This window comes from Hippichthys cyanospilos, chromosome 20, assembly GCF_059441005.1.
Source record: "Hippichthys cyanospilos isolate Australia breed blue-spotted pipefish chromosome 20, RoL_Hcya_1.0, whole genome shotgun sequence".
Lineage (NCBI taxonomy): Eukaryota > Metazoa > Chordata > Actinopteri > Syngnathiformes > Syngnathidae > Hippichthys > Hippichthys cyanospilos.
Window position 1 is genome coordinate 7,206,695 of NC_142388.1, and position 16,845 is coordinate 7,223,539.

General features: G+C 41.6%; 1 protein-coding gene across 2 annotated transcripts in view; it reads right to left on the bottom strand.

Moving 5' to 3' along the window:
- The window catches only part of sipa1l1 (signal-induced proliferation-associated 1 like 1), a 51,708-nt gene that overhangs the window by 9,712 nt on the left and 25,151 nt on the right, over positions 1 to 16,845 (bottom strand). For both annotated transcript variants that reach the window (XM_088403512.1, XM_088403509.1), the window contains exons 3-14: positions 16,618 to 16,840; positions 16,140 to 16,270; positions 13,345 to 13,533; positions 12,816 to 12,990; positions 11,626 to 11,729; positions 11,318 to 11,475; positions 7,654 to 8,233; positions 4,530 to 4,628; positions 3,943 to 4,118; positions 3,541 to 3,828; positions 2,763 to 2,912; positions 2,508 to 2,635 (exon numbers count right to left, since the gene is read on the bottom strand). In XM_088403512.1, coding sequence (XP_088259638.1) covers positions 2,508 to 2,635; positions 2,763 to 2,912; positions 3,541 to 3,828; positions 3,943 to 4,118; positions 4,530 to 4,628; positions 7,654 to 8,233; positions 11,318 to 11,475; positions 11,626 to 11,729; positions 12,816 to 12,990; positions 13,345 to 13,533; positions 16,140 to 16,270; positions 16,618 to 16,840 — 2,401 coding nt within the window. The remainder of the gene's footprint in view (positions 1 to 2,507; positions 2,636 to 2,762; positions 2,913 to 3,540; positions 3,829 to 3,942; positions 4,119 to 4,529; positions 4,629 to 7,653; positions 8,234 to 11,317; positions 11,476 to 11,625; positions 11,730 to 12,815; positions 12,991 to 13,344; positions 13,534 to 16,139; positions 16,271 to 16,617; positions 16,841 to 16,845) is intronic.

Consider the following 16,845-nt stretch of genomic DNA (forward strand, 5'->3'; position numbering starts at 1 on the left):
ACGTTTGAGAGCCACTGATTCACATGGAGTGGTGGCTACTCATACTGACGTTACAATGAGGCTGATGACACACGCTTGCCAGTCTGTGTCTCACTGCTTTCATCAAAAAAACAAAAAAAAATACATCACTTGTCATCCAACGCAACATACATCACAAAAAAAATGTGTCCCACGACACCGCCTGCTGGGCTTGTTCTGGGCAAGCTGTTCTGTGTGAATGAACGTGCGTGTGCGTGCTGAAGCTAAACTACATGGGACTGTTGTGTAATTGTCTACATCTTACGCAATACGAGCTCCAGAGGCGGCAGATCGGCATGGCGGTAACACGACAGAAAGCGCCCAGGGAGTTATGGCAACATCTACCGGGATGATTTTATCTTATCTCTCTGCGCATTACTCCGCACGGGCTTTTCTCCACGTTGCTGCCCACGGGGCTTTTTGTACTCATTAGAAACGGATGCCACACGTGTGCCTGCTGGCTTGCTCGAGGACCGACGAAGTTTATTTTACCACTTAGGAAACGGAGTCGCTGAAAATATGATCTCGACCAAATCGTTTGACTGAATGGCGCGTGGCTATATACGATGCGCGCCAAAATGATCAAATCGCATTCTGTGGAAATACGACACTAATGTCATAAAAAAGCTGACAAATTGAGATTACGTTCGGAAAAAAAATACAACTAGTGTGTTTTTCATGCAAAAAAAAACAAAAAACAACATGTATACTGGCCTGGAAAAAATATTGGGCTGTAAACGGTGCATCAAGCAGTCAAAATAAATTTCTACCTAGTAACAGGTGTCAAACTCAAGGCCTAGAAACCACAATGCAGTTCTAAAACGTACAGTTACTTCTTCGGACTCTTTAGTGAGTGCTATGTTAGGAATCAGGCAATTTTTCTGTATTTTATTAGTCATTACTAGTTTTACGTTTCATCGTGAGTGATAAGTATGTATTCATTAATTAATCATTTCTGCTTGACTACACATAGAAAATAAACTAACGGTCACATTTTTGCATGTCTGTGTAATGGAAAATAAGTATTGCGCCAGTTTTAGTCCAATATTTTTGCTGTCACTGACCACCTGGTTTTGTTTGAACAAGGATCCTTTCACTTAGCATACAAGAGAACTGAATGTGTTGCTAGAATGACGACCTTGACTGATAAGTCAGTTCAACAACACAGACATACTGTATATCATTTTCTATTTGAATCCCTTTTTGTAGGTCCTCCCTTCCACAGCCTCAAGGATCTTCTCTTTCACTTCTACCAGCACTCTTTTGCAGACCACAAGACTGCTCTTTCCATTTCATGGCTTCATGTTCTAATTAATTTGTTCTTAATTTGAAATGAAGATGCTCCTAATTAGAAAATTAAATGAACTCTTCCTGTCAGCACATTAAATGATGTTTGCTGATACCTCCAGAAACCCTGTGAAATTTTAAGATACACACAATTGAGATCCTCTGCACTGTGTGACTATTTTTGCTCAGACCACAGCCTCATTGCTTTCTTACTTTCGGGACAAGTTTTTACTTTTGGGGCAAGTGTACAATGCTAAACCGCAGCCCAAGCTGGAAGTGGACTCTCGGTTGACCCGGTATGAACTTTTGCAGCCTGAACTGTTCCACCCTAACCAAAAAAGACGCAAGGGCTTTAAACAAACCACAAAATGAAAGATGACGGCTTTTTGTATGTGATTGCGGGGGCCACAACCGGGTTGAGAACACAAAAGTAAAGCTGGCGAACAATCCACTGAAAGGTCCAGTGGAGAACCAGAATGGGGTGGCAAACAAGACCGTAGTTTCGGTCGCTGCCGCTGACCATAGCGGACAGAAATAAAGAGCGTTTGCAAAAGCTATGCTATGGGAACGCGTCTGCAAATAAATAAAAGCAGATGTACGAATGCAGGGGAAAAAAGTTGAATGGGAGATAGAAATGGTGGCGGCGGAATGAGAGGGGAGGGAAAAACTCGCAAGAAGTCTTTCAGCCAACAGCGGGGAGAGTAAGTGGAGGAATTTCCCCTCCTTTCTCTCTCCGTTAGTAAATCTTGCCAAAGATACAGGTGAGCAAAAGTTTTGTCATTTCCCTTCTTCCACATTCTTTCCCTTGCCTGCTTGTCTCATTATCTTGCCACTTTTTATTTGCAAAAACGAGACTTTTTCTGTGACTCACATCTCACTGTGAGCAAAAGTGTGCTCACGTTTTTGCCTTGTCCTGGGGGGGTGGATTTGTTTTATTTATACAGTATTACTTTATTTATTTATTTCAGTTTATTATTACTGTTTGTTAGTATCGAGCCTTGAAACCATGTTTATATACTGCTTGATTAAAAAAAGGACAATAAATAAGTTATGTTTGACCAAACATGATGAACAATCGTGATTTCAATATTGACCAAAGCAATCGTGATTATTATTTTGGCCATAATCGTGCGGCCCTACTGTACATCGACTCAAACAGCGAACCCAAGCAGTGCACGATCCTGTTCTCAAACAAAACTTGCCTGCTGAACCTCGTTCAGCCGCTCCTTCCTCCATCCGGGACCAGTTGGAGGTAGACTTTCCACTTGAACCGCCTTCTCCAACAACCTGTCTCTCATTGGACATGGGAGAGTGGCGACTCCCCGCAAACCTAGCAAATAAGTATTCAAAACTGAAAAATGCGGAACGCACACAAGAGCCCTTTACAATAGCGCTAGTGTGTGGAAAATTCTTGAACAAGGCCATCACAAAAGAGCAACGCTTTCTATCTTCCTTACTGCTCAGGCATGGACTTCTGTCTCCAGTGAGCCGAGCTGCCGGAGGCGTCGCTGGAACACGACAGGTTACTGGGAGAGCTGCGATTATGAGGGGAGCGGCCCAGAGCCAGAGAGGAAGCCAGGCTGTAGCTCTCGCTGCCTGGAGATATCCTGGGAAATTGAACACACCGCCGCTTGTGAACACACACAGTCTGGATGAAAAAATATTGTTGGTTTATGATTAGAAATCCACCTAAGAGACAATTCTTTGCGAGGAAAAGTCTCCGGATGTGCTGTGATTATTGTGAGAGGGAAAGAAAATATTTTACCCTACTTCTGCATGGATGTGTAATTTATAGAAGCTTGTCTTTTCACATTTCCCTCAACGTTATTTCCGATATTTTATACACACTGGCTAAATCCCAACAAGGAGATACTTAAAGTATGAAGACTAAAAACGGCTTGAAGCGGATGAAGATAAAAAGCCTAAATAAATAAACAAATAAGCAAAGAAAACTAATGAAATAAGTATAGATAAACTTGTAATATAGCGAAAAAAAACGTGAAAATGTTATTTCTTTTTATCAGTGTTATATACTTTTCTGTCAGTGTTATATATTTATTTTAGAGATAGAAAAGTACTGATACCAAGTAGCTGGCTCGATACCTGGCCTTATTTTAAGGTAACGGTTCTCGCAGTAGCAGCTGATACCCAGTACAGGCATCTACAATCACGAACTAGAATTTCCAAATGAGAAGAATGGCATGTTTGCATTTCATAATAAACGTTACATCATACCTCTTGGTGTCCAGTGGGCGGCCATCGCTGCTGACACTGCGTGGGATGACTGCTCCCCTTTCAAGCCTCTCCGCTGACAAGGTCTTCCCCACTGAACTCCCCAGGCTGATGGCCCTGTTGGGCGTGTGAGGTTGTGGCGAGGCGGTCAGGGACTGCTGGGGGCTGCTGGATGTCCTCTGCCACTTGTTGTTATTGCTGCGGAAGGGGAACTTGTATTCAAAAGAGCCGCTGTCGCTACTGCTGCTCTTGTAGTCGGCCATCGGCATGCGATAGAGCTCTGAACAGCCCCTGGAGTGGGATGAAATAAGGACAAAGGTCACGGAACTACACTTGTGCGTGCCACTGGAATCATAACATGCCAGAAAGAATATGATATCACTTTAACTTCTCTGCCAAACGTACCTGCGCGGTGTGGCGTCATCGTGCGGCGGGATGATGGATACGCGCACGGTCACGGAGGTGCGCAGTAAGTCGATCATTTGCTCGTGTGTTAGTGTCGCGACCGCAACCTTGCAGATTTCCACCAATCGACTTCCCTGCCGCAGCCCTGCCTGCCACGCGTAGCCGTACGGCTCCACCTAGCAGAGAATAACAGTGGTTATTATTATCATTCAACCTTGAGGTTCACTTAGAAAGAAAGAAGTGAAAGTATTTAGGTTAACTTTTTGGAATGGCTGCTGTACATTAGGCTTTTGATGCTAAGGCTGTGGTGGAAAAAAAACAAAAAGTCAACCAAGTGGGGTAGTCAAATTTGAAATTTGAACTGCCTCGAAGCTTTGCCTTGCCATGATGCACCACCTAGTGGCCGGATGGCTGATGCTATTATGTGCTTGAACAAATTCACTTGGAAATTAGAGGGCTTTCATTAAAGACAAAATTAGCATATGGATTCCCCTATCTCCCAATGTTAGCTGGGAGGTCCTGCTCACTTGTGAACACAAATGGCGACAAAGTGTGCAGAGAGACAATATACGGTCAATTGCCAATACCTCAGCAACGATGCCTTCATAGTTCACATGGAAGCCCAGCTGCCCGAGGCCATTTCGACGGAGTGTCATTTCAGAAGTCTCGCAGCCTTTAGTCAGGAACTGGTCATGAAAGAGGTAAAGAGATGAACACATTTTTAATAAACTATTGGAGCGAAAAAAGTCAGTTGGTAAATCACAGAAAAAACACGTCTATATTTTAACACAAAATATTGAATGACAGCAGCCCATGAACCTGGCATGTTTGTCTTTTTCCTGCGATTAATAAAAGCTGTTTTCCAACTTCTGCCATTAATGCAGCATAAGGATGAGCTGAAAAGTAGCGACGCTTCGTCAAATACCCGCAGTGCCTCCCTAACCTTGCCACAAATCATCAACACTTAAATCGGCGCTGTGAATAGCTTGGTAAAAATCTCAACGCTCTTGCTGGATTCCAGCTGTGTCAAGTGATGCGATTACCCAGCATAATCAACAATGAAGCTTTTTTTTTTGACAACCGCTTGGCAGTTACTTTTTAACGTAGCAACCCAAGTGACAAATCCTATGCAACACACTCCCACAACATGACAAGCATGAAACACATCCCCCACCCACCGTAAAAAAACAACAATATATACCCATATATGTACATATACATATATATATATATATATGTGTACACACATGCATATATTTTATTCAGAACTCCCTTCCTCACCGAGGTATGTGTGTGTATTATATATATATATATATATATATATATATATATATATATATATATATATGAATAACTATAACATGTCGACCTCAGGTAACATTTTCAAGAAGGCTTGAACATAATTGAGACCTTGACAGTGACAGACTGTTCTGCTGATGTCAAATTTATCGTAATTTACAGTTATTTTTTTTTTCCAATGCGCATTTGCACTCTCATTTAACACGTTCGGTGATCAAGCACATCACTTCACTTCATCTCATCAAACACCTCAGTTCTGGGACTTTGGTGTGAGTGGGGTGTTATTTGTTATCCTTTGTCTGGCTCACCCACACGTGTGCTTTCTTTTGATCGCCCCCACTCTGCTTGACGCTGGCATGCAAGAAAATCCATCCCCCAGCATCCCTTTCGCTCTCCGCGCTCATTCACGTCCAAACATCAATAGTTACACGTTGGCTCATTTCGCAGTTTGGCCTTAATGCATTATTGATTACGGTCGGTGATAGTTGAAGGTTAATGTTCATTGCGTGTTTATGAAACTATATAAGACGGGATACATATTTTAGCACAATAGCAATGAAACGGCACAGCAACCATTCATTTGGATTTCCTTTGATTTTACCCAAACAAATTCAAATCGACAGTTAATATTGTATGCAGCGATTGTGTCAAAGAAAAGATTTGAGAATAAAAGCTCCGATGGAGCGTGTGGCGCAAGGCCACTCGCCAAGCCTTCCCCTTGCTCCGGGGCAGCCTAAATGATTAAAGATGAACACCAAATGGAGAAAATGTGACATAAAAGCGTTACACTTGTTAGCACGAAATCAAACCGCACTGAACATGTGAGTGTGTGTGGGTAGCGAGACGATAGGGAAATTAATGGGTTCTAAAGCACTGGGAATTATACAAGAACACTCCCCCCGACTAGTTTCCATGGCAACAGCTTCTAAAGAGCTCGAATGGCTTCTCTGTATGTGTAGGTGTACGAGTCATTAGGAGCATGTTGTCCAGAGGTGTTGCTGAAACTCCCTCAGTAGCACAATGAGATGCTAGACGACCAAAGTGCAATCGGGAGACAAATCCCATTATCGTTGGGGAAAAAAAAAAAAAAAAGAAAGACAAAGTTGCAGTAATCATAGTTGACAGGCTGTGTGCAAGTAGTCAACAAAGAAAATGAATGGAAGCTATTGATTTGCTAGCCAAGCATAAATGTTTGCGACTTTTTGTCTGGGGTAATCAGACCTCATCACGGGAGTGACGCGAGAACAAACGAGGGATGGACTAAACTTCCCTGATTGACAACGGAGATAATGAATCGTCTGTTAAATAATTGTTTTAAAATGCCATCCCCTGATATGAACATTTTTTTTTTCTACCTCATCCAGCACCTACCATTTTCTGATCAATATTAAAATAAAAAAAAATTAAAAAAAAGTAGGATGGGATTGAACTGCAAAATACATCTTTGGGATTGAATGAGTGGATAATGGTGTTACATAAATTATATTGCGCATTTTATGATTATGTACTTCTTTTGAAAAGTCTTCCATTAAGAAGTAGAATTCAGTTCAGTTCAGTGCAGCTCACCACAGTACTGTTGAAAGCGGTCAACCTTGACCTGGCTTGCGCTTTCACCGCGGGTGTGTGCTCTGTGTAGTGATAACTGCTCCAGCTATAAAAATAGCATACCACTGGAGGATACGCAACATTTTCTGTACATTCTTATGAATGTGTTTGAATTTGATTTACTTTAAAGAATGCAAGCTGTGTTTGAAAAAGAAAACTTTGTGACAGAGCCTCTTACAACGGGATTGGAAAAAAAAAGGGGGAATTTATTTCAATTTACTAAAATAAAAACAAAGAATTCTCGTATTTCCCCAAATATAAGACATACTTTTCTCCCCCAAAAATGAATACCAAAAGTATGGGTGTGTCCTATTCAAAGTAACTTAAAAATTAGATTTTTTTTTTCTCCCTGACAACATTATTGATCTGTAGGCCACCGAGAAACGAGCAGACTGAACCAAAGTACGAGTACAATGTTGTTCAAAAACAGGAATCTTTCTAAAACGGATCCGAATCATGTAAAGATTTTGATGTCTCCAGGGGATTCGGTTAGGAGTAGTGAGGTATGCAGCATCTGTTGAGAGAACATGGACGGGTATTCCATTTGACTCGTTTATTGAATTGTGGTCTTATGTTACATACGTACACACAATCATAACCTTGGTGAAACAAGAATGTTGCGCAACGTTGGGTATTCATGGAAAAATGAACTCGAGTTGCATCGAGAGGAAAACGAAAACAACAATCATTTCCATATATGGACAAAATAAAATATGAAGAGTTGAAGAAGATGAGATCTACTCTGTTTTGCTACAGTTTTACATTGTTGGCTGTGTCGGCGTGTGTGTAGTGTGTATTAGTTCTCACCTCCAGTCGTTTGAGCACCTCCTTGAAATCCTCCGTGTTGTTACTGATGCTCCTTAGCGACACGCTTTCTCCCCGCTCGTAGAAAATCCGTAAAGATGCCGGGCTGCTTAGCGTCCAGCCAATCACGTCCTTGGTGGCACAGTTGAAAACCACAGCTTTTGCATCGTGGTCCAACAATATGAAAAAATCGTTGGAGATGGCCAGAAGCGCATCGATCTCTCCTCCGGTCCCAGGATCTTCGGCGTGGACGGGCCAGGTGATGGCCCCGAGGCTGCGCAACTCGGCGCCAGAATACGGCCGGCTCTTTTCTTTCTTTTTGTGGGCCAGTGATATAAAGGGGAACTTTCCCGACGGGTCGATGGGCGTGCTGGTGGTGTGCCGCTCGGCCAGGTCACGCAAGTACTCCTGGCGCGTTCGTGTGGCCATGGCGCGGAACTTGTGGGACTTATGAGCTGCGTTCTCCGCATTGATGACCTTGGCAAGGAGGAAGTCCCGAAACACTGAGGACTTGGGGAAGGTCACGCCCTCTGGGATAGGGGGTCCAAATGAAGGCATGTCTTTAGAGCGGGTCACGGCCACACTATTTAAGGAGAAGGAAGAGAACAAAAGGTGGGGAATTATTGAGAGGGTATTAACCTGTTGTTTATATTAAACGTTGAATACATTTATAACTGTGGTTTTAGATATATGGAAAATAAAGACTTAATTCTAAAGCTTTTATTATAAACTTTTTCCCGGCAGCGTACCATGACGTAAAAACATTACTAGTCTTTTTACCGAAACTGTTGCTCCCGAGTCCCGATACAAACAACAAAACCTTGTTCTAAAATCACATTGCCGGTGTTTACTGGTGGTTCTGGCTTCGTTAAAGCTGCGTTATAGCTGCGTCTAGCATCAATTAGCCACTAACTAGCGGCGCTCCAATGTGCCATATAGCCTGCCGTGAGAGACGTAAATGACTGCACGCTTTGATGCAAACAACCCGGCAGCTGCCGTTACTACTGATCACATTTTAACAAACCATGCTGACTCAAATGTGCTGTTTCAACAAGTGAATGTCTTATGAACCAAAATTTATGGAGACAGATTTGACAGTGCTGCTAAGCACCGTTTCAATTAAGTTAAAAAACGTTAATCATTAAAAATGTATAAAAGTTGGTCATTTATAATTAAGCGGAAATTCAGCATTCCGTCTTGTGTTTTTTCCCAATCAAAACATACGTATCATTTTTATCTGAATACTCAATATTCAATCAATGAGACTTTTCTGTATATCTGAATACCAAAAACAGCGCTCCTAAATGTAATAAATTATCTTTTGTGACAAGTAACCAATATTGCCCACAAAATTTGAGTGCAATCTTGATCCTAATCCCAACCCACACGCTCATTCTGACCAATTACAATAAAATAAACCGTAGTACTCATTTGACCGAGTCGGCTGGACTTTTGCTCGCTATCGGCTTTCTTGCCTCTCACTGAGGCCCCTTCAATCGCCTCCTCGGGATGTAACTCCCGTCTGGTATGCGAGGAACTCGGTAGAGCAGCCGTAGGGAGGAAAGACAAAAGAATGGAGACACTCCAACCTTCCAAATCTACAACCCATTGCGAGAAAATGTCTAGTGAGAGAAAAACGCAGCGGGAAATAACACTATGGTGCTAAAACCTAAATAGACAGCCGAATGTAGCGGACCTCGCATCTAATTTCGGCACAAAACTCGCATCATCCTGGAATGTGCTTTCTAAGTGACAGAGAGAGGTCATTCATTACCTGCTTCAATGTCTTTGTAAACAAGACCATTTTGGTCTCACAGTCACTAACGGGTAATAATTGCCAGGTGACATGGGGAGGGCTCTGAAGCAGTCATCCCACACACGCTTCCCTGCTGACATTTGTCGGCATGCGTGTTGACATCATGAATCACTTTGCCTAATAAGCAACAATCGCTAATAAGTCGCCCACGTGTTTCAAAATAAACCCCTGAGACACCTTGTTCTCACCTGAGAGTTGTGGCATTCAGTTATAGAAAGAATCACTCTCTTGCTAGGACTGATGTAGATAGTAGTGAATCAGAGAGAAAATAAATACCCAGCTGGATATTCTTGGAACGTATACTAAGGATATCGGCGGGATCTAAAATGAACCTGGGAATAATGGAGAATAATGGAGAAACGCTGGTAACCGAGGTGATTATGGCTAACTAATTTAACATGAAAAATGTGAAAATAATGCAATCGAGAGAAGATCTTAATGAATGCGCCAGTTAGTGTAAATGTTTGGCATCATATTTGCATACATAAATATTTCCTTTGAAAAATCACATAAATTTCAGCTTTACAGATGCCATGTGATTTTTATGCGTGTTGGGAAATTTGCTCATGACATTTTTGTCATGGGAACGATAATCACAGGCACTTAAATGCAACATTTTTCCTGTGGGGGGGAAGAGATAATTGAGGCATTCATTATTCAACTTGAAAAAAAAAAATCTATTTTTTACTTGAATTTTACTACTCTCTAACAGCTTAAGAGACAACAACCACATGCTCAATAATACCTAAAAAAAAAAATAACCCTGACACCTAATTAATGAACCACAAGGGGCACATTGAGGCGTAATGAAACTGTTGCATAGACTGAACATGGTCTTCGGCCTTTCTAAAAGCACTTGTACTCCAAACACCTGTAAGTCAGTCAACCCAAGACCTGTGACTCATGGCGGGCACCGAAAGGGAGGAAAAGCTGTGAAAACGAGAAAAAAAAAAATAGGCGAGGAGCATTAACTTAAAGGGTGACAGTCAGACAAGAAGATGGCAGCATAAATGACGAGGTTTTCAAGGCGACCGAGAGGTCACTGGAGGCTTGCCACAAGCAGATCAAAGAGTCCAAACCCCCGCCGTTTCACTGATTTCAGGTTTGATCCATTTGTAGAGCGAGGGCGCTTGCGGACTTCCAATAACCTGCTTGCCGCCCGCTGAGCCAGTCACTCGATGGAGGGAGTTCAAGTGACATTACTGGTGGATCACAGAAGGCATGTATGAACAGCCTTCACTCAGCATTTGCTGACTTGCTATCGCCTCTTCATTTATGCGTGTGTGTGTGTGTTGTTGCTAAGTAACCAAGTAGCCCCATGAGGTACAATTAAGACCTAAAACAATGTGCTCAGACGGCAATTAAAACGGCCATTAAAAGACTGTCAAAGGAGAACTACGGGATTAAAAGAGAGAGACATAAAAAGGAATAAGCGAGGAATATTTTGCCCTACGTGGCGCTTTTGAACAGGAAGAAGGTTCATTATGGCTTCAAATTACTCCGGGCTGGCACATTGTATTTCATATTTCGCATTTTTGTCAATGCGAGGCCTCACAGGATTGCTGTGATGAAATTACAAAGGCAGAACCTTCGGAGGGAAAAACGTCAAAATATCCAGTATCGGTAAATCATTTACTCCACATCGGGACCCTATCAGGTCACGCCAAACGCAACGACGGCCAATCATTGTCCACTTCGGGGCGTGACTGACATTTGTTTTCCAATTCAAGCACAAGGACGCAATGATAAAAATACTTTCACGAACGCAACTGATCCATCATTTCGACACCCGTATTTATTGAACCGGCCAATTATAGTCAAATATGTAGACGTGGATTGAGATCATCTCACCTGTACGAGGTATTGTCCGAACAAGGGTTGTGTGCCCTGACAACCACAAAGACGTGTTGGAAGTGCGAACGGATATTTTTGGGGGTGAACGGGAGCGCCCCGGGCTCCTGGAATACGATGGTGACGATGTCGTTGCCGATGTGGCGCTTCCGCAGCAGCTGGAGATATTCAAGAACGTGAGTCCAAACAAGAATTATTGACATGAAGATGACGAGTCACGACTGAATCCGCGAGACAAATATATTATCCGCTCGGTCTTGGGTGAATCCCAAACGATGCCGATCTTAATCGGCGGCGCTGATACTCACTTGTTGTTTATTGTTGGGCGTATAAGGAAGCATGGTGGACACATGGAACATGATCTCATAATCCTTGTAAGTCGTATACAAGGAGTGAGTGCCAGTTGAGTCGGCTGAAAGAAGCACAATTGAGTGTGAAATTGCCTATCCCTCTCCACGCAACGGTAATACGAATAGCAAATTGGACAAGCTATTACGTTAGACCAATTAAAACTTTTTTAAAGTGAGTTAAATTGCATTTTCTTTGAAGCGATTTATTGTTATAATAACAACAACAATGATGAGGATGGATTGGGAGGGAAAATGCCATTAAGTGGCCACCAAATGCTAATAACCACCTCCGTCACGGAAAGAAGTTCTGCTCGGGGAACAAAAGAGTCCGACGGCATCGAAAAAGCCATTAAATAAATAGTGATTTGTATGCTTGTATTTCATTTACGAGCGAGTACGAGCTGCTTGACGATCTGCAGGAGATGAAGCCACTTTCCAGGAATTTGCTCCCCCATTTTTTTTCAAGTAATTGTTCTACATAATGCTTTATTTACAAATGGAGGTCAAAGCAGTCAATTCTGAATAAATTACAGTTAAACATCCGACTGCGTGATGAGGGTGTAAGTATACCTTAATATTACCTTTATTCGTCTAACAACATGGGAATGTGACAATCAGCCAAAATTGCGAAAAGCTTCAAAAAGTAAAAAAAGATTTTCCGCACTGTAAGGCGCACCGAAACGCCTTATTTTTTTTAAAAAGCTGATGGTGCGCCTTATAATCAGGTGCGCCTTATAAATGGATCAATATTGAGATTGGGATTCGTAGATGGGGAATGAAGTGATAAAGTAAGCTTTACCTGTTTCTTTTTTGTGTTTACAGTTGAACAAGGTTGCTCATATTGACAATGAGTTATTATACTATTGAGTTTAGAGTTATTATTTGAGTTATTGTTATTACTTTATTACTATATCGTGATTGAAAAAGTTTTAAAATATGTCATTAATTGAGGGTGCGCCTTATAATCCGGTGCGCCTTATAGTGCGGAAAATACGGTAAGTAAAGGGGAAGCGCCATTATAGAGCAAAATAAATAAGCAGATACCCATTCTCAGCACCTCAACGTAATACCTAGTTGCCTCTATTTTGCTGTTAGTCTATGAAAATGAATTGTGTGAAAAGGCACGGTTTTGCAATCTAGCTACATACTTTTGGCGTCCAGCTGGGCCCGGTACTTGGAAAAGCCTTTGAGTCGAACCCGATCCCCGAGAAGATGAAGAAACTCCTCCAGTGCTGGACCAGCTGATTCGTTGTTGTACATTTCTTCCTCGCTGCTCTGCCCCGACATGCAGTACATCACTCCCACTTTCCGCTGGAAACTCAGCTGTGCCGGGAAAAATAGGAGACACATCTTAGGTTGCGCTGTTGTGATTATAGTGCCATTTATGAGAAAACTAAATGTGTCAACATGACATTTTCAGACTTTGGCTTTTCGTGATTGCATCGGCAAGCATTGCCATCAAAGGTTGCGTCTTTGAGTTAATAGTCACATTCATTCAAAAAAAAATAAATAAATAAATAAACACTTACACTCGCACTGAGGCCTACAAGTATCATAGACCCTGCTAATGTTAACTCATTCACTGATATTGACAGCAACATAAGGCAAAAATCCAATTGAACTCGGGCGCCAGTGAATGATTTATTATGTGAGGCAGTTTCCGAAAGGAAATTTTACCCCCTGCTCGTCCAGCTTCATCAGCTGCTCAGTGACTTTGGGCGTGTTGAGTGCCAGGCGCAGGCAGTGGACATTCAGCTCAGGTACCAGGTACTCCAACACCTCTTTGAGGGGCAGGCCTCTTGCTAGACCATGTTTGGACGTGGAAGGCACGGCATCTTCTATGATGGAGCCACGCAGAGTGTTTAACTGGGCACAATAAAACAGGAAATCCAATTTCATGAGCGACATTAGAATTATTTTAAACTACACTTTGGAAAACACAATAACTAAACAACAAAAATAAATCATTACCTTGACAGGTAACGAGCGGTGGCACATAGGTTGGGTTGAACCATTCTAGTATGGGGGAGAATCTGCGTTTTTACTTTTAATGAAATTGAATAGCCTACTGAACATAAAATTTCTCGTATGAACTCATATTTTCTTGAAACAAATAATCAGTCATTTTTAAAGGATTTTTGCATGTTTGTTTTTCTTTAAATTCTCAGGTACCCCCTGAGGTTCCTTCAAGTACCCCCATTTGAGAACCACCGTTCTATCGTGTCTCTGTCCAATCACTGATTCAACTATGCCGTTATAGCTTTGTTTCATCAGGGCAAAAGATTTTCACAGTATTGGCCGCTGAAAAAAAAAAAAAGTATGAAAATGCTTTGCAGAGAGGTAATGAAATTGCTCATTAAATTACCGCATGAGTAGCCCATAGGCTCGTTCGAAACAAGACATGAAAAAAAATGCCTTTTTTTTTGTTTGTCTTCATGGCCCAATTAATTTTTTACCAGCGCACACTGAAAAGGCGGCCGTATTTGCAGGTGAACCGGTCACAGTGTTGGGCCCTGAAAGAAGAAATTTGAAGGAGCGGCGGTTAGGATTCAGTAGCGTGTCGCTGCTCCTGAATGAATGTAGAGGAAACACTGTGTTATTTTAAGAAAACGTTGGAAAAAAAAACCCCACTCACCACGACCACTTACTTTGTTGTTGTTCTTTTCAAGTGACATTTGCATTGTTTGAAATTCGGAAATGACGTTTTAAAATAAACAAAAAAAACTACTATAGAGATTAATGTTGCTGGTCGATGAGTACAGGAAGTATGAAAAAGCAAAACAAAGAGATGTTACACATTGTTTCTGATTTGATTAAAACTTGCCTCAGAAGATACACAGCGATGGAATGTCTGTGCGTAGCCTATTGTTCGATATGCCAGCTTTGCACTGTATTATGGGATTTATGTTGTCGGCTGTGTGTCACTAATGCTTTGGATGACCCCTTTAAAACATTTGTGTGCTGTCTATTATTTTTACCAGCACTATTTGTGTTAAAAAAAAAAACAACTTTGCAAACAATACACAGCATTTTTTCCCAAAATGTTTTAAATACTTTTAAAGGCGTATAAATGTTATATTTATTAATATCCACAAAAAATTGAAAAATAGCACTGTTTGTCTTTGTAGCCTGTGAAGTGACGATGACAATTTAACTGCTCTCTACCGCCACCTACTGTCTTGAGGTGACACACAAGTCAGAGAATTTTCTGTTTGCTGACATAGTTTGACCTCCGCTCAACGGAATGTTGCCAAAATCGCAGGAAAATCAATGTAACAAATCCTATGAAAATGCATCTCAAAAACTGCGATTAAAATGGTTTCATATGATCCAAAATATGGACAGTGATTATTTTTGTACACAAAATCTCGCACGTATAGCAGCAATCACATAGAAATGTCAGAATCGTTTTAAAATTTTACTTGTTTTAAATCATGTTTTTTTGGTGCTATTGATTCAATCGTAAATCAAAGGAATTTCCATAATTTGCCACATAATGCCACAAGGACTAATGCCAACGGCCCTTCCTCAAGTTCTAAGAGAAGCACTCTAAGTGAAGAGAGGACAATACTTCTCCTCAATGGACACGAGACCTTTCTCTTCAGCTTGGATGCATCCCACTCACTCCCACACAGACACAGCTACATCTTTACCTACCCAGCTCCCACCACTGAAAATAGCAATTAGAGAGACGAGGAAGGCAACGAGAAAATGGAAGACAACATGCATGCATGTCTCATGCGTCATCTCTGGAGACTCGTAGGGCTATTAGTCAGAGCGTGCTACAAAATGAATGCAAGGCTTTTTTTCCCCCTTTTCTACACAAATACCTTTGGCACTATTTTAGTCTTGTTCAGCTGTGAAATGGCACTGCTCAGTCCTTCACAGATGAAGGCTGAAGAAGATGGTAGGTGGGCGTTCACTCGAGGGAATGGGAACAAGATCTCTGGCATCTAGTATGCGTCTATAGGAGTGTATTACCTCTAGCTGCAAGCCTCAGACAGATAATAAAATACAAGTTTATGGTACCTATTAATATGAATTAGCACAAGGTAATGAAAAGAGGAATTGCATTTTTAGTGGTATCTGTAAGCGTGTTTATAGCAATAAGTGCGCCATATAGCGCCATATAGCAATAAGTTGTTCAGGTTCCAATTAATTTGCTCTTCATTTGAAAAAGATAACTGTACTGCTCCAGTCACTGCATTAAAACACATTAAATTCAATTTGGTGATTTATTCGGACACCCTGTTTAAAAAGGAGCAAAAAAAAAAAAATCCTTGGGACTTGAGGAATGTACGTTAATCAACCAGGCGTTGAGAGCAGGTCTAACCATATGCAGACGGATCATCTCGCATTACTCTTGTAAATATTGCTCAGAATATTTATTCCATCCATTTTAAACATAAAATGAAAAATGTATATCTTGGTTCATGAATGAAGAAAAAGGTGGGAAAGAGTCATTCAATTACCTCACTCGTTCTAAAAATGACCCTGTAGTTGTACTGCTGTCCGTGCTCCTTGTGTTCTTCCAGCTTTTCCCTCCTAAGACTCACAGCCACCGGTCCTAAGTTTTCATCCACCCCTAAGTAGTTCCAGTGTTCTATGAAAGACAGAAACAGATGTAAATAAGTCGTGATTTTTAAAGGCTGAGGTTTAAAAAACATTTTGCCACTCGCCGTCGACTGAAAATGACGTCAAATGTGCTCGGGGCTCAGATAAAGACCAATCGCGGTTGATCTGTTTGCAAGGTGAGCAGTGATTGGATGTAACCTCAGCCCTGAGCATATGTGATGTCATTTGCAGTAGACAAGGGTAAAAATGCATTTTTTTAAAGGTATGAATCAAAAACGTGATTTCCCTAATCATAACGATACTCATCCTTATCTAAAATAGTGGTGCACACGACCACCGCGAAAACAGTAAGAAAGCAAAAACATTTTCGCTCACCTCGTAGATAAAAGTACTTTCGATAGTAATAGGCTCCAAGGTCGACATGCTCCACGATATATCTTTTGGACCGGTCGGCATGTTGACTCGGACCGTCTTTCATGGCCTCCAGAACGGCGACACCAGCGTTGGTAAAATGACTTGAGAGGGTGGCCTCCAATGGCCCTTCTTCCGGACTGCCACCGGAATTGCTTGAACTCCCACCACTGCCGATGCTTCCCAGCTAAA